The sequence below is a fragment of the Alosa sapidissima genome, chromosome 3 (genome assembly GCF_018492685.1).
Source record: "Alosa sapidissima isolate fAloSap1 chromosome 3, fAloSap1.pri, whole genome shotgun sequence".
NCBI classification, from domain to species: domain Eukaryota; kingdom Metazoa; phylum Chordata; class Actinopteri; order Clupeiformes; family Clupeidae; genus Alosa; species Alosa sapidissima.
In genome coordinates this window covers 19,318,669-19,343,068 of record NC_055959.1, presented here as the reverse complement: position 1 = coordinate 19,343,068, position 24,400 = coordinate 19,318,669, and the positions used below count along the sequence as shown (strand labels likewise).

The 24,400-nt window shown below is 43.1% G+C and overlaps 3 protein-coding genes across 4 annotated transcripts; 2 read left to right on the top strand and 1 right to left on the bottom strand.

Annotated features, from left to right (window-relative positions):
* Positions 1-497: 497 nt before the first annotated feature.
* On the bottom strand, positions 498-3,926 carry kdm8 (lysine (K)-specific demethylase 8). Its single transcript, XM_042084796.1, has 7 exons — positions 2,898-3,926; positions 2,509-2,681; positions 2,111-2,243; positions 1,958-2,005; positions 1,435-1,584; positions 1,223-1,315; positions 498-1,016 (listed from the first exon to the last, which is right to left on the bottom strand). The coding sequence occupies exons 1-7, from the start codon at positions 3,354-3,356 to the stop codon at positions 852-854; spliced, it is 1,221 nt and encodes a 406-aa protein (XP_041940730.1). The 5' UTR covers positions 3,357-3,926; the 3' UTR covers positions 498-851.
* A 109-nt stretch (positions 3,927-4,035) lies between these two features.
* Positions 4,036-19,158, top strand: LOC121704514 (protein Hook homolog 2-like). Of its 2 annotated transcripts, XM_042084793.1 has the most exons (23): positions 4,036-4,217; positions 5,115-5,197; positions 5,795-5,867; positions 6,013-6,063; positions 6,186-6,318; positions 6,652-6,719; positions 7,097-7,159; positions 7,408-7,488; positions 8,600-8,763; positions 8,876-9,016; positions 9,529-9,730; positions 10,176-10,286; positions 10,504-10,591; positions 10,832-10,883; positions 11,304-11,441; positions 12,602-12,689; positions 13,209-13,214; positions 13,360-13,394; positions 16,006-16,088; positions 16,185-16,288; positions 16,410-16,517; positions 16,789-16,860; positions 17,015-19,158. In XM_042084793.1, the coding sequence occupies exons 1-23, from the start codon at positions 4,173-4,175 to the stop codon at positions 17,144-17,146; spliced, it is 2,121 nt and encodes a 706-aa protein (XP_041940727.1). In that variant the 5' UTR covers positions 4,036-4,172; the 3' UTR covers positions 17,147-19,158. The 2 variants fall into 2 exon arrangements, with proteins under 2 accessions (XP_041940727.1, XP_041940728.1); XM_042084794.1 differs by lacking the exon at positions 13,209-13,214.
* Positions 19,159-19,414: 256 nt separating this feature from the next.
* Positions 19,415-21,555, top strand: trir (telomerase RNA component interacting RNase). The gene is made up of 3 exons (XM_042084797.1): positions 19,415-20,286; positions 20,744-20,821; positions 21,019-21,555. The coding sequence occupies exons 1-3, from the start codon at positions 20,008-20,010 to the stop codon at positions 21,121-21,123; spliced, it is 462 nt and encodes a 153-aa protein (XP_041940731.1). The 5' UTR covers positions 19,415-20,007; the 3' UTR covers positions 21,124-21,555.
* The last annotated feature ends 2,845 nt before the right edge of the window (positions 21,556-24,400 follow it).

Below are 24,400 nucleotides of genomic sequence, written 5' to 3'. Positions count from 1 at the left end.
TTCAAATGCAAATTATGAAAAAGGAAACAGAAAGGAACCGAATATTATGACTTTTGCACAGCTGGCTCCGATGTGATTCTGGGTGTAAAAAAAAAGGGCGCATGGTAAACAGAATTAAGTGTTATGTGCGTAAGCAAAAGTAATTGCCCTGATTTAGCTGCATCTCATCAAGTGCAATCACGTATTGTGTTCTGCCTTGCTTTCAGTTAGCGCCCGTGAAATAATCCTTTTGACATTTTCCCCATAGATTTTTCTCAGAGCGTCAGTGTTTTCACTGGCTTCCGTCACAGGCTTTTGATGATGCATACTGACATTACAATGCACTGTTTGAACTCACAGATCCTGTGTTTGAACAGAACTCATTATCTTCAGCTAGGTTTATATTACTTTGAAGCTGATTTACAGTTTAACAGTTCAATACATTTTTTGTTGGAAAGAGTTTGATGTATGCAACCCGACAACCTACATGATGACACTTGTAGCATAAATAAATTTGATTAATGTTTATAGGATCTTATAACTTTATTTCAGTTCATTACTTTTATTTCAGTTTTGGTAAAAAGTCAAATCTTAGCCTTCTCCATCTGTCACATACAAGAGCCACTGCACCACCTAGTGGTTAACCAAGTTACTGCCATTCGAAATCTGTGGGTAGTTGGACAGTCCAGCATTCTCAGCATGTGTGAATAGCATAAGCACTTTATTACTCCCTGAATTGATGTAAATGTTGTAAATGTTTACTTTGTTTTTGTTTTATAAATATTATAAATATTTCTTTCAAATCATGGTTTTGAAAAACAACGGGCATTATATCAGTGTTGGAGCCTCGTGTCTTGGGGCAATGTCTTGTGTCATGACCACCAGAAGCTGACAGAAAAGCTCAGTTCCAACGAGCGTACATAGTGCCAGTGCTTGACTGGGATGAACAGGACCTCACCAGGCTGAAGGACACACTCCTCATAGGACGCTTTCAGGAAATCAGGAAAACGGGCAATGTCTGGGCTCTCCACGTCCACCTGCAACGCACACAGTCATGGTTCACTAGATATCCACTATCACTGATGCTTTAATGTTATCTCACTATATTTATTGATTTATTTCATCTTACATATTATCAGCTTATACTGTAGAACTCTATGCACAGCAAAATGCAAAGAAATGAATGCATCTGACAATAATGCAGGTAGGGGTGGCAGTTGCAGTTGGACACGAGCTAACAGACCTGGCTGGTGTTATTGAGGAGCTGGGACTGATGGGGATAGAGTTTCACTGTCTCCTGTGGAGAGTACAGACGAATGTACTTCCTGCCCACCACCTGGGAAAGAGGACAAGACTATGAGAACTACAAAGAACTATGAGAACACCTGCGCACACAAACTTAAACACACACACATCTTCCAAAGATCTAGTAGTGCTCCTCTGAGCTACAGACACCTGGGCCAGGAAGTTCTGCTGGGGGTCCTGGTGGAGTGGGGAGACGGTTCCTCTGGGTCCAAACCAAGCATTTATGCTGATATCATCTTCCTCTCCCTCACCAAGACAACAGTAGTCAGGGATACAAATGTCTTCTTTCAGCTCAGGGATCTGAAATCCAACACAGTTATATCATATGGTAATCAGATATGTTTTGCAAGATGAGGATATAGGTCAATATGTTCTCTGTGATTTGTACTTCCCCTGATTACCAAAGTCCTTGAGATAATGACAAAACATTTTACACACATGGAGAAATATTCCTAATACATTACACTGACATTCGTTGAATCAGTGTAGCTCACCTCACAAATATGAGAAGACTGTTCTATATGAATTGTCTATAAATGTACTCTTTACTTTGCAATACACAATTCAAACCCGCAAATTAAAATGAACTTAATATGACAAAGTAATCTAGTTTTATATTCCAAAGCACATAATTGGTTCACAATAAAGGAAACGTTATCAGGCAAGTCCTAACCTGATCAAAGAGCTGATGCTGTGCAAGGTAACCTTTACCAGTACTTCCCTGTGAACAAAAGCAAAAGAAACTAATCATTGTAACTTACAGTGTATTCATAAAACTCTTAATTGCTGAAAGCAAGTTAGAATACTCACAAACTGAGGAACCTACCTCTCCAACAATGTAGCGGTCTATGAATTCACTGACAGTTATTAGAGTCTGCGACCAGGCCTCATCAGTGTACCTGGAGCCTACTTCCACTGGTACTGTTCGACACCCCGCCACGGTTCGTAGATAGTCTATGCTTCATCAACAGATAGCACAAAAGCAGGTCAAGTATTAAAAGTGACTCTGGACAAACCTGACCAAACAGAATGGAAAATATCTGTATGTGTGAGTCCAGCATTGACAACTATGCATACGTAAACATGATACAATAGTGGTATACGACTGCACAGCGTACATGCAGACTAAACATTAACAGAACAGGTAGGTATAGTCAAGTGGGCTGAAATGCGGGGGGTTATCTAAGTCAGGACAATTCCAAGGGCCCTGGTTGTGGTCAATACCTCCATAGGTGCTCCTTAAAAGCAGGCCAGTGATCAATAATACCCTCCAATATTACAGGCCTCTGGGTGTCAAGGAATTCTGTCCTAAAATGCTCCAAGGATGGACAGTGAATCCTGGGCACTGCTTTGGCTGGCTTGATCACAGGTGTAGAGTCACATTCTTTCCTGATTTTCTGAATGGGGAAGAGAGTAAATGATTAACTTTTTTTAACTCAATATATTGCATTCTTCAAGACTGGAGACTGGAGAATGTGTTTACTGGTGTCATTGTATGCCACCAAGGGCATCAGCAATAAAGATTCACAAATCATTTCTCACATACACATACCCAACAACACAATCTACAGAACAACGCATTCTATAACCCATACAAGGAACAGTGCATAAACCTTTTTATCTGGCTCTTCACTTTGATCTGCATGTCTGCTCTGCCAGGCTTTTGCTTTGTTCTGCAGCACCCTCACAAGCTTTTGGAGTACATCATCCAGGATGGAGGCTCCCATGAGTAGTCCCATGTCACACGTTTTAATTGCCTCATGGATTTTCCACTGACTGAGTTCTCCACAACACAGAGCAGTCACTTTGAAGAGGCAGCCATAAGAATAGACACGCCTCCATTCCTTGTCCACATCACGCCAGGTGCCAGTGTTCAGCTTCTCCCAAGAGAAGTCAAGAACGATCTGAGCCTTGTCAATCCAAGACTGTGTTGCCTTTTTGTTGTACAACTGGTGCTTGGCTTGCTTCAAAATGTCCACAAGACTTAACTCAATTTTCTCACTAAAGTTGAGATTAAACTCTGTTTCGCTGACAGGTAAAACAGTCTGTATGTCTGGCCACAGCTGAGCCATAGGAGTTCATACACTTGGTATCAAAAGGAAAGGCGGAACGGAAGCAGAGTTTATGCCACTGAATTATCGTCGTTGTGTATTAGTACAGAAACATGCTGACGAGACAAACTCGTAAGCAACAAAACCACTTGCCTGGTAGCTGCTAACGTTTTTTCAAATTCTCACAACCACCTCCAATGCAAACGGTCAGAAGACTTAACAAGCTGTTATGACATTAACATTACATAATGAACATAGTAAACTAAGAATTTCCATAATGGTTAGGTGACTGTTCAAAAACTAAGAAGAATACGTGCAAATTTATACTCACAATGATCTGTTGCAAAAACTAGCTATCTAACGTTAACATTAAAGCAGCACTCTGGCTAACGTCAGGCTGGGAAGGTGCGTGGGACCTAAATGTCATCGATTTGGGGCCAAGATCAATCCAAAACATCAGTGTGCACGACAAAGATTAATACAACAGATATGACCTTTTCTCAGACGGCAAGGTCCGGCTGAATTCAGAGTTTCACATTTTATTGAACTAGAATCTACCTCTAAACTTCGTAGTCTGTGCCTTGCTGTAAAACGTGTGCCGTCACTTCCGTCGCAAGTAGTTCTGTTACCGTGACAACATTGTACGGAAGCCTACTAGGATTTAACAGGGAATTTGAGCGATACCGAATGGTAGCTACTAAGCAGAGGGCCAGGGTGGGCTTGCTTGCGTGGAGGTAACATTAGCTAGCAAGCAACAAAAACAAACTCTTCTGCTCCCTGAACGCCGTAAATCCAGCTCTAGCTTTATAACAAGTAATCGTCTCTGGACGACCCAGAATGAGTCTGGACAAAGGAGAGCTATGCGATTCGTTACTCAACTGGGTAAGCTTTTATATTTTTTCACTGTGTTGCTTAAGGTTAATTAATAAACCGAGGCAAAAGCTTACCACATCCAGCAGGTGCCTTCTTGTATAAGAATGCGTACGAGACTAGCTGTTAGCATCTTGCATTCAGTTGTTCGTAACGTTAACCAACAGTTACCAAGCCATGCAACATTAAACAAGTGTTTATTGATTTTTGTTGCACTGTGTTCGTGCTGAAGGTCGTCTATATTAGACACAACAATGTTAAATTGCTAGCTAAACAATGTTGTTAGCTGTAGCCAACTTTTCGGCTGACCAACTTGGCTAGCCACATAGGGACTTCGTCACCGACTGTGTTATCTCAGTGCCTGCGTGGACCTGTTTAAAGTTTCCTGCTAAACATCTTATGTAACAGATCAAAGCCCTTAAAAGCTATTTTTTGTATTCCAGTGTTTATATTTAGATAACCCGTGGACGGTTAGAAGTCGAGTATCTGTTGAATAATTGTAAGATAACATTTCACCCTAGAAACTTTAACGTTAACAGATTCTACAGCACCCTTTGTCAAAATTGTTTAACATTAACTTAGCTGCTTAGTATCGGTGGACAACAGGTAGCAGGCAGCTAGCATGCTCTCTGATCTCTGCGTTTGTTTGCCTAACATAACAGGCCAACGAATCGATGCATGAGAGCCAACTCCTTCACAATATTAGGAGCCAAAGTCAAAGTTAGCTTTTCGTGGAAGTCTCGCGCTAATAGCAGTGTGCTTTCCCCCAACATAATGCCATGCTTGTACATTAAACAATATAATGTGTAACATGGGTATAGGGTACGAGGGAGAACCTTATCCAGACCCGATTGTGCTCTAAAAAGTTCCTAGTAAATCTGTCTGGTAACATGTTACTTTCCCTTGCAGTTGCAGACGTATCAGGTGCCCTCCTGCACAAGCAAACATGACCTCACCAGTGGAGTGGCCATTGCCCACGTCCTACACAAGATGTACGTGTAAACCAGTTTACAGGTGTCATGTCATTTTGACTCATGTTAATGAGCTTGCCAGGTTCTCTTCCTCCTTCCTGGTGGTTTTGGGCAGCTTTGTAGCTTTAGACTTTACAAACTCACTTTTGTTTCATTGACATTAAACATTACACATGCCATGTAAAGAGTGTCCACACCCCTAGTTTAGATTCTGGTGCCATTGGTGTGATTTGTTGATGTGTAATGTAATATATTCTGGTTTACTTTATGTGTGACTGTGAGATTGTGAAGCCAGGTTTGTGGACTGTTCATGTGTGGGTGGGAATTTCAGCAAGGGATCATGAAATAGACGTGCTCAGAGGGGTGGTGTGCTTCCATTAATGTGGCTGATTTATGCACACACACAGCTGTTCACAAGCACTGTCACTGTGGTTTTGTATCAGTGCATTTGTTTTGTTATCTTAAAGCTGGAGAGCCTCTGGGCCTCTGAGTTCTGTTCCACAAAAAGAAAATATGGAACACAATGACACCTGATTCAAGCTTGCTTTGACACTATGAATTGAGTGTAACTTTTGAAAACTTCACCAGAACTTTTCTTTTGATTTGTGAAATTGTCAGAGACCCCTCCTGGTTCAACGAGACATGGCTGGGCAGGATCAAAGAGGAGAGTGGGGCCAACTGGCGCTTGAAGGTATGGTAATATTTAGTGTAATCTTCTCAGTTTGAACATGTTTTATTAGGTTGCTTATAGATATGCCTACAGATATAAGGACATTTATTTTTCTAAAAAAGGAACCCACCTGAGCATCTCACTATGGTTTCTGTGTGTTCCACAGGTCAGCAACCTGAAGAAGATTCTACAGAGCATGCTAGAGTATTACCATGATGTAAGTGGGATTTTGTTTTTGATGTTGATAGTTGGATGTTGATGTTGATGTTGATATTACTCTGATTCCCATGTGCGAGTGTCCATCTTTATCTCCATCTTTCTCTCCATCCACTCTTTCAGGTTCTTGGCCAACAAGTCACCGATGAGCACCTGCCCGACGTGAACCTGATCGGAGAGATGGGAGACGGCACTGAGATGGGTCGACTGGTGCAGCTTGTGCTGGGATGTGCTGTGAGCTGCGAGAAGAAGCAAGGTGAGAAGGGAGAAACATTTTACATTGAGATCACATGAGTGATCACATGACCATCTCATGATTTTGTGGTTGAGAATGGACATGGATTAATAGAAAAGAATGAAAATCACATGAGATGGTGCTTAATGAATTGGAAAGACTTGGGCGAGAAGGCCGGCCAATTTCTTGGCAAGTATCAATTTAACCACTTCTGGAAAAAAAGGTTGGGTGACATGAAACATGAACATAATATACTAGTATGGTTCTTTTAGATGTTGTCCCATACTAAAAGGTTTTATGTGTTTTTATATCATTCTTTCTCTCACACACTACTTCACTCCTCACGTTCCATAGAACACATACAGCAAATTATGACGCTAGAAGAGTCCGTCCAGCATGTTGTCATGACGGCCATTCAGGAGGTAAGATCTTTATACACTTTGTGTCTTAATGTTTTACCCAAACTATTCCTTTGCCAAAATATTTTTTAAGTTTGAAAGACCAGAAAAATGCCTAGCCATGGTAACACTTTACGGCTGACTGTTTAATCTGGAGGGTATTATTTTCTCTCTAACTTGTCCTTTAGAGGAATTGGATTAATGTCTTGATCAGTAAAGCCGCCAGTCATAATAAAAGGAGCTCACTTAAATGACTGCAGGCTGCTTGAATAAGTCACTCATTGTCCTCTTGCCAGCTATAAAAAGACTGGGATGCATCATGTGATCTGTTTCCCGGGATCTGTCTGTTAAGTTTGAGTTAATTTCCCCCTGATCTTGGGATGTGTGTGCACTTTACTCAGCTCCTCACCAAAGAGCCGGTGGAACCAGGAAGTCCGGAAACCTTCGGTGACTTTGACTACCAGGTAAAGACCACCCCACCTCCTCCTGTCTTATTGTGCTTCTTTGCCTCCATATAATGTTTCCTATTCATCCCAAAAAGCTCCCCCTACACACTTAATGCTTTTTTTCTTCTTCCATGCCGTTTCCTCTTCTCCCATGCCGTTTCCTCTCCATTCTGCCCTCCATGTGTGTGTCTCACTCTTGCTCTTTGTCTTTCACCTTTTTTAAACAACTCGCATTTCAATATTTTTTTGTTCTTTTTCTTCCTCAGTCTAGGAAGTATTATTTCCTTAGCGAGGAGGTGGACGAGCAGGAAAACGTGTCCAGGCGCTGTGGAGACCTCGAGCGCCAGGTGAGCGGCTAGAGTTGGGGATTTGGGGAGGGGGAGCGGGGTCCTTAGCTGGAAGCTGCAGGGCTTGTAGAGTGTTGTTGTTTGTAGTGTCAATGTGGCATGGGAGCTGGAGCATGCTCAGTGTGTTTGTGTGTGTGTGTTTGTGCACCACCTGTGGCTGTGGGCTGGAATCCTGCTGCTGCTCAGCTTGGCTGTGGCTGCACCGTAACTGGTCTGACTGGATGCTGCTTTTGCGCAGAGACCCACCCAAACGGGCACCTCACTGAACAGGAAGAGCAGTCTGGATGATGTTGTAATGTTTGTGTGTCCTGTCTTCTGTCCACTTGTACTACTGGTGTGATCCTAAAGAAGGTTGTTTGTCCCCTCTACATGAAGCTCAGCGTAGGGTTTTGGTGCATTCACAATGGGAGTTGGGAATTGTTCAGGTAAGTATGTGACTGTGGCCTTATAAAAGCAATTAAAACTGCCTGCTGCTCAGCCTGACTGACTGTACTCATATTGCACCCCACTAAGCCATTCTCATCTGCACATCGCATCTGGTGAGCACGCACTGAACTACAATTCATTTTTGTAACATCGTCTAGGGGAGGTCAGTTTAACTTCCAATGAATGTGCTTGTTTGCCCAGAACACCCAAAGCATCCTAATCCATTCCTTCTAGTCCCTGACGGCCGACCGCTTGGTCGGACGCTTGTATGTCCACATTGATCAGCTCAGCTAGAACACCCAGCCATAGCTGCAGGGTCTTAGAGGATGGGACTGGGACGCATTGCCTGAATGCATGATTACCATGTCACCTTGTGATGAAAGATTCTGTGTAATTGCACCAACCCCGGAGTAACCGGCTCCTTGTTATGTGTTGCTGTTTAATGCGCGCGCCTAACTCCATTTGTGTTATTCATCTGAGTTTGTCATCCTTCTCAACCTTCTCAAAGCATCCCAACCTTCTCAGAGCATGTCAAGCAAAGCATCAAGGCTCAAGGCTCGTATGATGGAATATGTGACTTGGAATATGTGTCTTAATCTGATACTTTATAGCCACTTCCTGTCTTCATTTTAACAATTTAATATTATTCTCTCTTTGTCTCTGTCTCTGTCTCTCTCTGACGCAGCTGGCCGTGGTCCAGGAGGAGCGGTCAGCCTTGCAGGCCGAAGCCCAGTCCCTAAGGGAGCGACTGAGACGCGGTGACCCCCAGGACTCCTCCAACACCATCACCAACAAGAAGCTGCTTCTGCTCCAGAGCCAGATGGAGCAGCTGCAGGAGGAGAACTACAGGTCAGGGCTGCTTTCAGCTGTGTCTCAGTTAGTGTGTTCAGCCCTCATACCCACAGAGCTCCTTCCAGTACAGAGCATTTGAATTTTGAAACGTGACCTCCTTCTCTAACAGGCTTGAGAACAGCCGGGATGACATGCGCGTGCGGGCGGACATCCTGGAACGGGAGGTCGTGGAGCTGCAGCACCGCAACGAGGACCTCACCAGCCTCGCCCAGGAGGCCCAGACGCTAAAAGACGAGATGGACATCCTCAGGTGAGACCCCCGCCCCCAACACAGCCATGTCTCTCTGTAATGTAATAATTATTGCCCTAATGTTACCTCAAACCTGTAGTCATATGCTGCAGAGATGCTGATGGCTCAGTTGTATTTAAGTGGGAAGTAATGGGTTTCCATCAAACATTTGAATGCCCATTTTTACCATTTGAAGAAAATGCTAAAAGAGGATGTATTAACTCTCAATTTGCATTAGATATAATACAACCCAGGTTGATGGAAAGGAGTTTATTTGCATAAATACACATTTGGAGCAATTTTATAATAATGTTTCTGTAAACGTTGCCGGATGACCTCACTTTTTGGTCCCGCAGCTATTCACAACTCTGATTTGGAGATTGTTCATTTTTCATTAGCATAACACAGTAGATAGAAACACGCACGGACCCACAATTTATTTAGCCGAATTTTCATGAATGTGCTTGGAATATTGTGAATGAGTTTGAATAAAAACCCAGTTAGTGATGGTCTTAATCCCCGTTGACCTCCAGGCACTCATCGGACCGCGTGAGCCGTCTGGAGGCGCTGGTGGACACGTACAAGCGTAAGCTGGAGGACCTGGGTGACCTGCGGCGGCAGGTGCGTCTGCTGGAGGAGCGCAACACCGTCTACATGCAGCGCACCTGCGAGCTGGAGGAAGAGCTACGCCGGGCCAATGCCATCCGCAGCCAGCTGGACATCTACAAGAGACAGGTGGGTAGGCGCACACTTGCACCCGTAATGTCTCCAGGGATGGGTGAAGGGCTGTGGTAGTAGGATGGGGCAGCCGCGGCCTACTGGTTAGCGCTTCGGACTTGTAACCGGAGGGTTGCCGGTTCGAACCCCGACCAGTAGGCCACGGCTGAAGTGCCCTTGAGCAAGGCACCTAACCCCTCACTGATCGCCGAGTGCCGCTGTTGTTGCAGGCAGCTCACTGCGCCGGGATTAGTGTGTGCTTCACCTCACTGTGTGTTCACTGTGGACTGAGTGTGTTTCACTAATTAACGGATTGGGATAAATGCAGAGACCAAATTTCCCTCACGGGATCAAAAGAGTATACTTATACTTAGTAACAGATCGAGTGGCCAGTCCATGTATATTCAGAAATGTTGTGATTTAGTTTGAAATGAAACCGTTAAGGAATGTGCTCTTTGGGCAGGTCCACGAGCTCCACACCAAGCATTCAGCAGAGGCTGTGAAGGCAGAGAAATGGCAATTTGAGTACAATAACCTCCACGACAAGTACGACTCCCTGTCCAAGGAGAAAGAGGTATGTAACATTTTACACATTTGCCATCGATTAACATCATTCACAGGTGTTGAGAAGACCCACCCAGGTGTTTGAATGGAAAAGCCTCTCTAGATTGTGGACCACTTTTAGCTATAACATCTAGATCCACTATATCAGAATTGTTGCTGATGAGCTGCAAATATGGTCATGAAATTGTGGTGTGTTGACTCTGCTCTTCCCTGTGGCCTCATCCTAGCGTCTGATCTCGGAGAGGGACACCCTGCGGGAGACCAATGACGAGCTCAGGTGTGCACAGGTGCAGCAGAAGTGCCTTAGCCAAGCAGGTAAGAGCGTCATGCTAGACAATAGCAGCAAGAGCAGGATGTGTCGGAGTAGGCTGTTTTAACTAACCATGTCATTGGATATCATCTACAACTGGACTAAGTTATTTATTCACGTGTTTTATTTTTGGCTAGATTCACATTCCTCACATATACGTCTAAATGTGTTTCCACCACACCCATGTTGAGGGACAGATGTACTGACTGTCCCGTGTCTGTCTGTATCTCCTCTCCACCCTGCAGACAGCAGCCCTGTGGCAAACTTGGCGGCCGAGATCATGCCCACCGAATTTAAGTGAGTGCGCAGCATGCTTCGCTGGCTTTGGGCCGGGGTTTTTCTTAAGCCTCCAGCAGGCGTGAAAATCTCTTCATAAATGCAAACCATCCTCCCAGCCATCTGCAGAGGCTATTAGAGCTCATTGGTTAATAACTATGGGGGGGGCAGTGGTGTATTTTTACCCTCCCCCTGACCAGCTGTAATGGGAGGGGTGTCTCAGAAACACAGTTGGTCAGATGGGAGTGGGAAGTTCTTAGTGATGTGTCAAATGGTTGGTATCAAGATGGTGGATTTTGTCCAACAACTTGCTTGGTTGTGCTATGTTTTTTTTTTTCTTTTTTTCTTTCTGTCATAATTTAACTTCATCTTCGGTTCTGTTCTCTTCCGGGTTTTTTTTTTTCTTCTTCCTCGGGTTAACTCTTTTTCTTTTGGATGCAGGGAGACAGTGGTGCGGCTGCAGAATGAGAACAAGATGCTGTGTGTCCAGGAGGAGAGCTTCAGACAGAGGCTCACTGAGGTGCAGGGGCAGCTGGAGGAGTCACAGCGCTCCAACAACACACTGGAGACCCAGAACAGGTGTGTGTCTGTCTGTCTCATGAACATTTTCGTTTTGTTTCTATCACAGCTAGGAGCACAACTAACAATTATTTTTTTTACAATCGATTAATCTGGCGGTTTGTGCTTTGGTCCGAAGAAAATGGTGGTAAATGTCAATAAGTGTCTCCAAAAGCCCTAGATGACATCCTACAATTCCAAAGATATTCAGTGTAGTGTCACAGAGCAGTAAGTAAACCAGTTTGAACAAGTTTAAGAAGCTTATTTTTTAAAAATACTCAACCACTTAATTGATTACCAAGAATAGTAGGCTAATAATTCAACAGGTTATCGATTAATCACAAAGACTTGCCGCGTGTGTGTGTGTGTGTGTGTGTGTGTGTGGCTGTGAGTCTGGAGCTGTAGTGGTGAGAAATGGTGGGCTTACTAGAGTGCATGAGTCGTACATCACATAGCACACAAGTGTGACGTGTGTGTGTGTGAGGCATACAAAAATAGACAGGCCCAGATTGTGTTCAGCATCATCATTGCTGTGTGTGTCTGTGGGGGTTGGTTGGGGGGGAGAAAGAGTGGGCAGAGAGCCTCTGTTGACACGTGTTTGATGAACATCTTTGTGTGGGAGGCAAGTGGAGTCCAGTAAGCAGCAGCAGACGGAGGCTCAATTCTCCGTTTCTCTCCATTTCCCCTGACGTCCCAGCTGAAGGATGGCTTACCCTACTTACTCAAAATAAAGTCAAACAAAATGTACATTCACTCTCATGAATCCATATTTCAGTCACACCTTTAGCCATAAACAATCAAAGAGCTCCTCTCCTCATTAGTCTTGAGGACAGCATAACTAACCTGCTGCTTGCTGCCGTGTGCTGACCCTTCAGTGAACTGTGGCGTGACTGAGTCCAGCCCAGCTTGACGAGGGGTCTCCTCAGCACCACAGCAGGGAGCCCACAGAGGAGCTCTCAGACGTGTCAGTGTGTTAGGAGGGAGAGGGACTCTCCTTTTGAACCTCCTCAGTGCTTTGAAGCCTGTCGGATGGATTATATCCTCACCTTACTCCTCTCTCATCTGTTGCGATATGTGTCTAATGGAACTCTTATCTTTGTGTGTGTGTGTGTGTGTGTGTGTGTGTGTGTGTGTGTGTGTGTGTGTGTGTGTGTATATATGTCCTTCCTCTTGTCCCCCAGGCTAAACCAGCAGCAGATCAGTGAGCTGTGCTGTCAGGTGGAGGAGTTGCAGAAGGCGCTGCATGAGCAGGGCAGCAAGACCGAAGATGTGAGAGTCGTGTACACACACACACACACACACACACACCTGACCTTTGCCCTCCTGAATGCTTTGTTCATTCAAATCAGTTTGAAATCACGATAAGACCATTTGTTTCAACTTTGACTTCAACCACACTTGATTCAACCATCTCAGAAGATTGTTAACTTAAACGTTGTGTTGATCCGACAGTTTCCCCTTTGTGAATGAAGGTCTTTGTTCAATTAACATATGTGGACACTGATGTTTTTTCAGTCGTTTGGAAACCAATTAACTACAAATTAACAAATTCAAGAAATCTCTCATTCTCACCAATTTCCTACCTGGGAATGTGTTTTCTGATGTGATATTGTGTCTTTGTGGGAACCATAACCTGTTTGCTGTGGAGAATCTGAATTAACTGCTTCCTGTCTGCCTTTATGTCTACCTGTCTCTCCTTCTCTCTCTCTGTCTGTCTGTCTGTCTCTGTCTGTCTGTCTGTCTATTTCGCCTCTCTCTCCTCCCTCCCCGGCCGTGTCTCCAACTCAGGCCATCGTAAGTACGGTCCGCCCGCCCTCACAAGCTCTGCTTTTTGATTTTGATTGTGTTTGTGTGTTTTTATACGTGACTGCTTGCATAGTAGACTGCCATGTCATTCCAGAAATAGACTGACACTCTTTCACTCTCTGTCTCTGTGTAGTCCTCGCTACTCAAGAAGAAGCTGGAAGAGCACTTGTGAGTTGTTGTTTTTTTTTTCTTTGTTAAGAGTTAACTTTTCTTTAAATAGCCCGGCAGCCCAGAGCCTTTTGATCAAACGAAAAGAGTACCAACATTTGAGCACAGGGGCGTCCAGGGGGATGACCTCTCATATGCAGATATGGATGTCTGCCAGAGCCCCACTGCCCCTGAGGGCCTCAAAGAGGGCTGAAAAAATGTGTTCGATCAAACATTCAAAAGTACCATCTCAAACCAATCTGATATGAACAGGCAGGTCGCACAGAGTACTGAATGGCCCCTGCCAGACATATCCGCTGCGAAGGGCCCGGCAGACACCAAAAAAGGGCCCCTCAGATATGGCCTAGATCAAACGAAGGAGGTACCACATGAAACCACCTTGAAATGAAAAAGCACATCCCACCGAACCCGAAAATCACCATGCCAGACAAATTATTTGCTGCAAAGGGCCTGCCAGACACCCCTCAAATGCGGCCCCAGTATACAATATCATACAATTGACCTAGATTAAAATGTTGAGAGTACAACTTCAAACAGTTTCTGAACCAATTGTGCACATCCACAAAGTACAACCATCAGCATGCCAGACAAATGTTCTGCTGCTTAAGGTCCACCAGACACCCCTGAAATGCAGTCCCCACATACTATATCGATTCACCTTCAGTACATAATGAAAGAACCACATGACACTAAAAATTCACAGAGCACAAAGTGCACCATCATTTAGGTTAGTTCAAACATTGGCATTAGACTTACAACTCCTTTAGAGTACCGTAATTGATTAAAGGGCTATAGCTTATGGCCTGGGAAAAAAAAGAGTTCAAAGTTATATTGTATGCATTACTGTATATTTAAGTATAATTATATAGTATAGTTACTGTGTTAAAGTATAGGTATAGTAAGTAAGTTCTAGCTATTGCCATACAGGTTGGTCTCAAAAAATTTGAATATCATGGAAAAGTACTTATTTATTTAAAAAAGTGAACCTTTCATATATTCCAGATTCATTAGATATTAAGTGAAATATTTAAAGCTATTTTTTGTTTTAATCTTGATGCTTATGCCTTACAGCTCATGAAAACCAAAAATTAGTATCTCAAAATATTAGAATAAAGAGGTTATAATCCAGAATTGTTGCCCTTTGGAAAGAAATTAAATAATCTGACTAATTTGCCTAATCTAAAATAGTTATTTTATACACTCAATACTTAGTCGGGCTACTTTTGCACAAATTACTGCATCAATGTGGCGTGGTATGGAGGCAATCAGCCTGTGGCACTGCTGAGGTCTTATGGAAGCCCAGGTAGCTTTGATAGTGGCCTTAAGGTCATCTGTATTGCTGGGTTTGGTGTCTCTCATTTTCCTCTTGACAATAAACCATATATTCTCTGTAAGGTTCAGGTCAGACTAGTTGTCTGGCCAGTCAAGCACAGTAATACCATGGTAAGCAAACCAGTTACTAGCAGTTTTGGCACTGTGTTGTGGTTTGTATATGTTTAAGGCTATTGCCATTATTCTTTCTTTTGATAAGGCTTCATGTTATAGTGTAATGTTTATTGACGTCATTGTAAGTCACTTTTGACAAAAGTGTCTGCTAAGAACCATAAGCATAAGCATGTACACTCTTATAACGAAGGTGTTGAAATTTCTTAACACATCTCTTTCCAGATAGGGACAACACATTCATTTTAAGACTGTAGTGTTGCTTGAATTTTTTTTTTTTTTTTTTTTTTTTTTTTTTTTTTTTTTTTCCCCATTACTTTGTACCCCTTCCCTCTGACTGAGGTTTTTGGCCAGACCCACTTACAAACTGCAGTCCTTCACACACACCCGTCAAATGCACAAAGAATCACACTTTAGTTGAGGTGTGTGTGTGTGTGTGTGTGTGTGGCATTTCTTGATAACTAACAGGTACAAACAGGTTACTCTAATGTCCTTCTTACCAAGAAACGAAAGGAGCTCTTAAGTCTGTGGTTGTGGAGTGTGTCTACTTAAAGAAACATGCCACCGTTTTATAAACTATTAGTGTGATTAAGGAGTACTCCAAACGGTAAGATAAAATGCTTCGTCAATACAGCCCCAGATTCAGATTTTGTTTACAGATTTTACACAACATCCCTACTTTTATTAGTTAGTATCTTCTTACATCTTTCCTTCAGCGTTTCAGACTTGAATATATATACACTGATTTCTGAAGCGCCATTCTGACCTACATCCTGACATTTTTGTTCTCTTTATTGTGATTTAATAAACTTTACAGACTTTAACCATATTTATTTCTTCTGGAGTTAACAATGAACTTGGATTAATGTAGGAATTAAATAGTGATTGTGTGGCCTGAGGGAACACCCAGTGATACCCTTGGTACCATCAAATGGTAGCCTATAGCGATGTGGTCAGGATACACAACGGTATACCGTGGTCTGCCTTACCGGTAACCATGTCATGGTCCGCCTGATTACAGAATTTATAGTTTACCCACCTCTTTTTTTTACCACTACACCCCTGTTTGTGGATGTGCACAATTGGTTCAGAAACTGTTTGAAGTGGCACTTCATCAATTTGTCAATCCGTCGTGATCTCTGGGTGAATGTTGTGTATGTGCTTCCAGGGAGAAACTCCATGAAGCCCATTCTGATCTGCAGAAGAAGCGGGAGGTCATCGATGACCTGGAGCCTAGTGTGGACAGCAACAGTAAGCTGCCCTGACTCTCAACCTACTGCCTGGCATTGTTTTGTGTGCATAGCAGTAATCTCTTTCTCTTCCCCTCTCTCTCACGCACACTCTCAGTGGCGAAGAAGATCGATGAGTTGCAGGAGATCCTGAAGAAGAAGGAGGAGGACATGAAGATGATGGAGGAGCGGTACAAACGCTACGTGGAGAAGGCCCGCACAGTAGGAGGAGCTCCCTTACTCACACCTTACCTTCCCAGCATTACACAAACTGTGTGTGTGTGTGTGTCTGCCTGCCTGCCTGCCTGCCTGCCTGCCTGCCTCACTATGTGTGTGTCTGCAGGTGATAAAGACTCTGGATCCCAAGCAGAAGCCTTACACTGTACCTCCTGAGCTACAGGCCTTGAAGAACCAGCTGACTGAAAAGGATCGCAAGATCCAGCACCTGGAGGTGAGTGATCTTTTGTGTGTAAAGCTGTTTATTCTTCCTCTGCTACTTACCTCTCATCTCTGCTACCTTGGATTGTACTGTATTCGTTTGTCATGAGCAGCATGGCGTCAGTTATTTGTTGCAAAATGACTCTCCAATCCCACCACTGGTGTTTAGGAAACTGAGGTTTTCTTGAGGCTCTTGAGGTGTTTTAGTGTCAACATTACTCTGAGACGAGCTGAGCTGTGTTTTTTTTTTTTTTTTTTTTTTTCTTCCCTGTGTGTGTTTGCAGCATGATTATGAGCGATCCAAATCCAGACATGATCAGGAGGAGAAACTCATCATCAGCGCATGGTACAACATGGTGAGTGCCCATCTGTCCCCCTCTCCTCATTCTGTTGCCTTTTCTCTTTCCAAGATGTTGCTTTGTGACCTGGTCCTGATCTGCTGTAACTGCTTGATAAAGAGCTTGCTGATTAACTAATGCTGTGCTCTCTCTCTCGCTCGCTCTCCTGTAGGGTATGGCCCTCCACCAGAAGGTGGCCGGGGAGCGCAGTGGACCTCCAGGCCAGGCCCAGTCCTTCCTGGCCCAGCAGAGGCAGAGCACGCAGGCGCGGAGAGGGCTCGCCAACCGCCTGCAGCCCAGATAAAGCCCAACCCATGCCGACTCCACCTTACGAGAATCCTCACTGTGAAGAAGTGAAAAGGGCGGACATAAATAGGGAGGATGAAAGAGTGGAATGGGTGAGACTGTGGACTCAAGGTTTCCTCTCCACTCGTCCTCCAGTGCATCGATGACCAGCCCTGGCTGGCTGCTCCTCCCTTTGGCCTCTCTGAGGCTCTGAAAGACTGCTGCTACCCCCTGCTGGCAACTGCTGGTAGTGATTTCTTTTTCTTTTTTTTTTTTTTTTAATTTTTTTTTTTTTATATGTGTTTTTAACCTCGGGCTGCAATTATAAGACACTACAGTGTCCACTGAAGTTTTTGGCAGTGGATTTGATTGAGAGGCAGGTCTGCATCTTTATGAAGGGTTAGCCCAGGGAGCAGACAAAGAAAGAATCTTTTCTTTTCTTTGGTGTGAGCAAGATGCCCTAAAATGCTTTTATTCTTTTTTTTTTAATCGTTTTTAATCGTGATCTCATTTTAATTACATATTTATCATAAGCACAGTGTCTCTGAGTAGAAGACTTGTCCAGGGGCGGATACACTCGGCTTCAGGGTCTTGGTAACAGGGTTTAGTTTGACACTAATGTAAGTCAGTTGGTCCCATCTCTCATTTGCACACTTTCTCAATGTCCACAATGAATCACTTTATATGAACACTAGTCCATGACAAACCAATGAACTTTGTGGGTGCGTGGGTAAAAGAGGTTGTTTCTGTTCCTTAAATTAAGTCTTCTTGTTCCTTGTGTGGTTTCTTTTTTATTTAGGCTTTTCCTTTGAGTAGTCACCTTCAGTGAATTGCATAGAAATAGCTGATTTGTGATTTTTGATTTATGATCCTTTTCTTTTTGTTATTTGTTTGGTTTGTTTGTCATTATGGACTGGAATCCTTTAGCTTTAGCACCAGGATAGCAGAAATTAGCACTTTTTTAAAACTTAGAATGGCTCGTTTGAGTGCCTCTGAAGACATTTGAGCACACTTTCCTCCCAGACATGTACCTCGGAGTCTTCAAATCTCTTTTGAAACTCTGCACTTTTGGTGAACAAATGTTTGTTGTTAAATCTTTAGTTAATATAGTCTTGTAGAGAGGGCTATAGGCTATCAATAGGCAACCTGGTTAATAAATATGTATTGCTACATCTCAGTACTTTCCCAAAACGGTATACATCACTGTCTGACTTACACAGACTATACAATGGATGGTTCATAAAGAACAAAGCAATAGAAATTCATGCCATGTGTCAAAGTTGTAACATGGGAAAAATCTCTTTAAGAAAAACAAAGATATTCCGTTTATTTTATCTAACTGAATAATCTGCTGCTCACCAAGCAATAGACAGAAAGGGCCAAGATTTGAGATGCTGGCTTTTCCAGACTTTCTTATTTTACTTTTCTTCTACTTCTATATAGTAAGTTTTTATTAGATGTGCCCCTTTGAGAATATCTACCAAAGTCTAAAGCTTTAGAATGATTGAACGTCCACAATTGCTTCAGTTCTTTTTAACTACTTTATCAAATCAGTGGCACTTTAATGATTTGGCAGTTGGCCTCTTGGCCTTTACATCTCAAGTGCATTGGCCTGTTTCTTGTCAGGACAACCTTGACGTCTTCAGTGAATGTCAGACTGGACACCATACTACTTTATGCATACAGCTGTTGTACCGTGTTTTTGTGTTTTTTTTTTTTTTTTTTTTTTTTTTTATTATTATTTTATTCCACATGTGGTAGATTTTCTCAACAGTGTTTAGGTCCTATACATTGGTATACTCATCTCTTGTTTATGTGTTATGTTGATTTCTGTTCTGGAACATTATGTAGGTGTGGATTTATGGTGTTTGTGTATCATTGTTTGGTTTGTGCCTGTGTATATTTTTATTTTTGTCTTTCAGTACTACATATTCTGTAAGAACAAATGAAGGAGTCTAGCACAAGTAGTTGACACTGTCGGCCTGTTTTTTGTGTTTTGCACTACAAATAAAACGTGGACTCTGTGTACCAGCTAATGCCTTCCTTCAGTTACTGTGAAATAATATATAAAAGTCCACTTATCAACCTAAAACAAAATATAATTTAAGATGAAAGGGTCCGCATGCTCGGGACATCAATCCAAAACACTAGTCTAGTAGTGTCCATTTCATCTGTTCCAGAGGTTTGAACTAATTTTAGGCTGATACTAAAACGACCTGCTGTCAGATACAAGATAACTCTGCCGCCATACCTTTAGGTGGCAGAAACGCCTCCAAATGGCATTGTGAAAGAAAGGCCGACCAGACGAAATCCAAGATGGCGGAGTGTTGAGAGAGGATGAACTTCGACAATTGACAGTTTGCTTTCTTAATATTTATGCTTAAATCGATTGAGTGTGATATACAATTTGCATTTCGACTTACGTAGAGAAGTATTTCTTTGTATTTTAGGTGGGTCGTGATTTTGTACGTTCGGCTGTGAAGGCTGTAGTTAGCTTGCTACTTGGACGCTTTGTGTGCTGCGAAGATTGCTAACGTTAACGTGTTAGCAAGTTAGCGCCGTAATAATTTATTTGCCAAACGAATAATCTGTCTGGGATTATTCCAAACATTCAAGTATTTCGTAGCTTTATCGGTGCAGACAACTCTGGCCACATATATATTTTGACCCGTTTTCTGGTCAGCTGAATGTTGGCTAACGTTACAGGGGTCAGGGTGGGTCTTGCGAGATAGCCAATCCTGACTTGCATGACTTTTTGGTATGTTTTGATTAGAAGCTAGACAGAAACGTAACCTTAGGCGTAACGTGTATCACTGACATAGCCTGGCCTTAGTACGTGACGTTTATTTGTCGAAAACAAACTTGACAACACGAATTAATATGGATGATAAGCGTGAAAACAACGCAACCCCTCAAGGCAGCAGCAGTGAATCCAGCGGCAACAGCCCCGCGTCACCTGCAAGCCCAGCACATGGAGCCGGGAAAGGAGCAGGGGCCAACGCATTCGCCAATGATGGTAGCTTTATGGAAATGTTCAAGAAGAAGATGGAAGAGGAGCGAAGAAAAAAGGGATCGGAGCAAGCCAGCCCCTCCGAAGAAAGTACTGCTGATCAAGGACAGTCGACTGTGGAAAAGAGGACGAGTAGCGTGGCCAGCTTTGTAAGGGGTTTGGCAGTTGCTCTAGCCAGAGAAAACATTTTCATATTTGCAGGTCTGATAACGTAGCTCAGTATAGTCTACAATATAAGGAGCAAATTACCAATTTCTTATGCTGCTATACCTCCGAACCATACAGCCCAGTACATACACTAAAGGCTTTAAAGGCCTGCCAAATCATATAACATTAGGCCAAGGCACCAGATGAAGATGGGGGGGGGGGTCATACCTGTTGTCCCCCAAGTATCTGAGAGTGTTAGCTACAATCCTTTGTAAGGGTAACTGCCCCTCCTGTTCCTAATGATCAACTAGCATTGCAGCAGACACATCAGGCATGTCTCCCTGCTGGGGTGGGCTGAAGACAATTGTTCACTGTCGATGCTCTGTCACGTAGTCTCCATCAGTGGCACTCCTCCTGCAATGGCTCGTATAACGGTTTTAGTCTTCTCCCCTAACCCAGGTGGGGAAGCGGAGAGGGGGCGCCAAATTGACCCTAAAGACCGGCATGGTTGCAAAGAAGCAGAAATTGGACCCAGAGGTATGTAGAAAAAACCCTTTACCAGCCTGTGTTGTTTCATTAATTTGTCTTATGTGAATTAGACATCTGCTCATAAGGGCCAGTATATCTAATTGTTAGAGCCCAGAGTCTTTGAATGGCATTAGTGTTTTTTACCATTGGGCCAGTCAAGCCTGCCTGTCATTATAAATCACTATTTTCTTGCTTTGCTTTTGCAGCTTGAGGGGAAAGGGGACGCCTGGACTAAGTACATGGCTGAGGTGAAAAAGTACAAAGCTCACCAGTGTGGAGACGATGACAAAACCAGGCCCCTGGTGAAATGAAAGACTGGGGTTTGTGCTCACACACGCCAACTCATCGCAGAGGAGTGCTGCCACATAGGAGTGAACCTGCCACCAGACGTGCGCCCATACTGCCAGACTTGGGAACCGCTCAGCTGAGCTTTCTCACTTCCTCACAATTAAAGATTATTTTTTGTTTGTTTGTTTCCTTTTTCCCTTTTCCAGATAATTGTCTTATGGTCTTTAGCCTTTATGGTATGTGGCAAACACAGTTGAGTTTGGTGTATCATGGTGCATTTTGATTTATTTGAACACAATGTTTAGCCTCACATTAGCTTGATATTATATTGCAACATTTGCTAGACAGGGTAATGCCTTGTAGATATTTCATATTTTTCTCCCTGTTGGTATTTGATGTCATTTGAATCTTGAGGTTTCAAAAATGCTAATTAAAACTGCTAAGCATTTCGAAAATGTGTTTGTGTGTGTTTAGGTTTGCAAAGGGGTGGACAATTTCAGGAAACTCAGGGAATTTAAGCTGGGGAATTTTGGAAATATTCCAAATTGGAAACTTTAATGGAATTAAAGGAATTTACGGGAATTAACTGGGAATTTTTGGATTTTTTCATACAAACTGTTTCATATACAAACCTTAAAGTGTAAGTTAAGTGTAAATTGACCCATAGCCCTGTTGTATAAGCTCACCACATGCAGCCCATCTGAAAGGTAGGCCAAGTTATGGACAGACAGTTTAAAGCAGACTCATGGGGGCATCAAAACTGAAACTGAAAGTAATTCCCCACTGCTCCATGGGTCTGCTTTAAGTTGCCTGTCCATAGCTTGGCCCATGGGTCTGCTTTAAGTTGCCTGTCCATAGCTTGGCCCATGGGTCTGCTTTAAGTTGCCTGTCCATAGCTTGGCCCATGGGTCTGCTTTAAGTTGCCTGTCCATAGCTTGGCCCATGTTGTCCCAAATTGTCTCATTCTTTTTCCTATGGGCTGCATGTGATGAGCTTGAACATCAGGACTATGGGTCAATTTACACTGAACTTACACTTTAACATTTTGTTTCATAATAAGCAAGATGATTTGTTTGTTCATATTTTCGCTTATCTTAACCTACAAAGCTAGCTAGCATGCAAGCGGGGATCCCATTCTCTGCCTATGGTTTACAAGCGTGCTAAACTAGCAACACTGAAACCACTGAACTGCCACTCAACAACAAAATCCGATTTTTTGAAACATTGACTGACTATCACTTTGTCCAGTCAGAATCCCAGATTGGTAATCCCAAATGGTAAAACAAATAAAATGTATATATAAAAATAATGACAACATAAACCTCATAGATTATGATTATTTAGAAAGTTGTGAAGCTTAATCAGACAGGCAAAATGTATAAGTATAAGTATATATACTTTTTTGATCCCGTGAGGGAAATTTGGTCTCTGCATTTAACCCAATCGGTGAATTAGTGAAACACAAACAGCACAGTGAGGTGAAGCACACACTAATCCCGGCGCAGTAAGCTGCCTGCTTCAACGGCGGCGCTCGGGGAGCAGTGAGGGGTTAGGTGCCTTGCTCAAGGGCACTTCAGCCGGCCCACTGGTCGGGGCTCGCACCGGCAACCCTCCGGTTACAAGTCCAGAGTGCTAACCAGTGGGCCACGGCTGCCCCTCATGTGAGCATGTTTATTAATCCTCCCGTTAGAACTAATGCAAAATGACGTAGGCTACACCCATTTGAGGACAAAAGTGACGACAAGCCCTGGGCTTTTGGCAAACCTTCCCCAGTTTCACACCAGTTACTCCCACATGAGATGCCTTTTTCATTTTTTTTTTTTTATGCCTTTAATGAGATAGGACAGTAGAGAATGACAGGAAGCGAGTGGGAGAGAGAGAGTCGGGGTGGGATCAGGAAAGGACCACAGGGCGGGAATCTGACCACAGCCCTGCTCTGATTGGACCAGAAGAACCGGGAGCTGTGGATTTTTGCAAAACAAATAACAGGCTCTAGGTGGAGGTAGAAATGCGTTTTTTTTTTTCTAAAACCGGCTGATTTATGTTGTTCAGTCACAGCATAGTGTCGGTTTCAGTGAATATGATCAAAAATATCTTGCCAACTGCAGCTTTAAGTTCCCTGTTATAGACTAACTTGCCATATTAAAAAATCCCAGTAATTAATTCCCATGGAAAGTTTCCAACTTCGAAAATTCCCGGAATTTTGCAACCCTATGTGTATGTGTGTAAGTTTTGAAATTATTAATTTCATTCCTATGAGTAAGGCATTGGTGTTTCCCTTGATCCCTTCCCAGACCGAATAGTCAGTTCTACTCTTGAAAGAGATCAAGATAACTTTTGTAATATAATTGGCTAGGTCTTGTTAAGTCTGGTTCTGAACTTTTGTACTGTTTAGTGTGGTGGAGGCTTGAATTACAAACATTTTACCACACTACACCACTTTAAATATGACAGCTTGGTAGCCATAAGTAAGTATAAGTATATATACTCTTTTGATCCCGTGAGGGAAATTTGGTCTCTGCATTTATCCCAATCCGTGAATTAGTGAAACACACTGCACACAGGCTAACCGTGGGGTGTTGGTCCATTGACAATTTATCATGACATTATGGTAAACCCATAGGAGAGCTGGCAAGTGTACGACACTATTCATTTTAGTGTTGGCTATGCTCTCGGAGTACAATAACACTGTCCTGTATCTGATGTTTTACATGCAGCATCTCATTTATGCTGCAGATGGTCTCTTCCCAACTCCACTGGTGTGCTCCTCTTGCTTAACAGTAAGTATGCACAAGGTCATAGTTTTGGTCTATAGTGATGAGTAGTCCTAGCACTTGAGACAAGTGGAGCTATGCAAGGCAAATGAGCATACTGGCTGAAGGTTCCACAGCGTGGACTGGGGTTTTCCAAATGACTCCATAATGCCCTTATGCTCTCTATGGATGAAGAATGCCTTATATCACAGACTCAAAACCTCTCACTCATGTTATGGATTCTTTGAGCATTCAGGCTGAAAAAGAGAATCATAGCTAGGAAATGAGATTAGAGCTCTGTTGCCATGTCATGAGCCCTGAAGAACACAACACTTGCACTTTTTTGCTTTTTAGCCACAAAAGTCATGGGTTCTACTCCCAACTGCCACCACTGTGGCTTTGGGCAGGGCATATGTAACCTCCGAATTGCTCCAGGGAGACTGGCCCCTTGCTATTGGTGTCTGTAAGTCACTTTGGATAAAGGCATTTATAAATAAATAAAATATTGGCACCTAATGTTAACTTGTATTCAGCACTTCATAATCAT

What these genes read in the sequence shown, in the direction of transcription:
- kdm8 (XM_042084796.1), bottom strand. Translation starts at nt 3,356, where the DNA reads ATGGCTCAGCTGTGGCCAGACATACAGACTGTTTTACCTGTCAGCGAA. An exon ending in TTTAAGGAGCACCTATGGAG is followed by an intron (nt 2,244 to 2,508) that starts GTATTGACCACA and finishes CTGTTGATGAAG; the next exon opens with CATAGACTATCTACGAACCG. An exon ending in AGCAGAACTTCCTGGCCCAG is followed by an intron (nt 1,316 to 1,434) that starts GTGTCTGTAGCT and finishes CCTCTTTCCCAG; the next exon opens with GTGGTGGGCAGGAAGTACAT.
- trir (XM_042084797.1), top strand. Translation starts at nt 20,008, where the DNA reads ATGGATGATAAGCGTGAAAACAACGCAACCCCTCAAGGCAGCAGCAGT. An exon ending in CGAGTAGCGTGGCCAGCTTT is followed by an intron (nt 20,287 to 20,743) that starts GTAAGGGGTTTG and finishes CCCCTAACCCAG; the next exon opens with GTGGGGAAGCGGAGAGGGGG. An exon ending in AGCAGAAATTGGACCCAGAG is followed by an intron (nt 20,822 to 21,018) that starts GTATGTAGAAAA and finishes TTGCTTTTGCAG; the next exon opens with CTTGAGGGGAAAGGGGACGC.
- LOC121704514 (XM_042084793.1), top strand. Translation starts at nt 4,173, where the DNA reads ATGAGTCTGGACAAAGGAGAGCTATGCGATTCGTTACTCAACTGG. An exon ending in GAGCTGCGAGAAGAAGCAAG is followed by an intron (nt 6,319 to 6,651) that starts GTGAGAAGGGAG and finishes CACGTTCCATAG; the next exon opens with AACACATACAGCAAATTATG. An exon ending in ACACTGGAGACCCAGAACAG is followed by an intron (nt 11,442 to 12,601) that starts GTGTGTGTCTGT and finishes CTTGTCCCCCAG; the next exon opens with GCTAAACCAGCAGCAGATCA.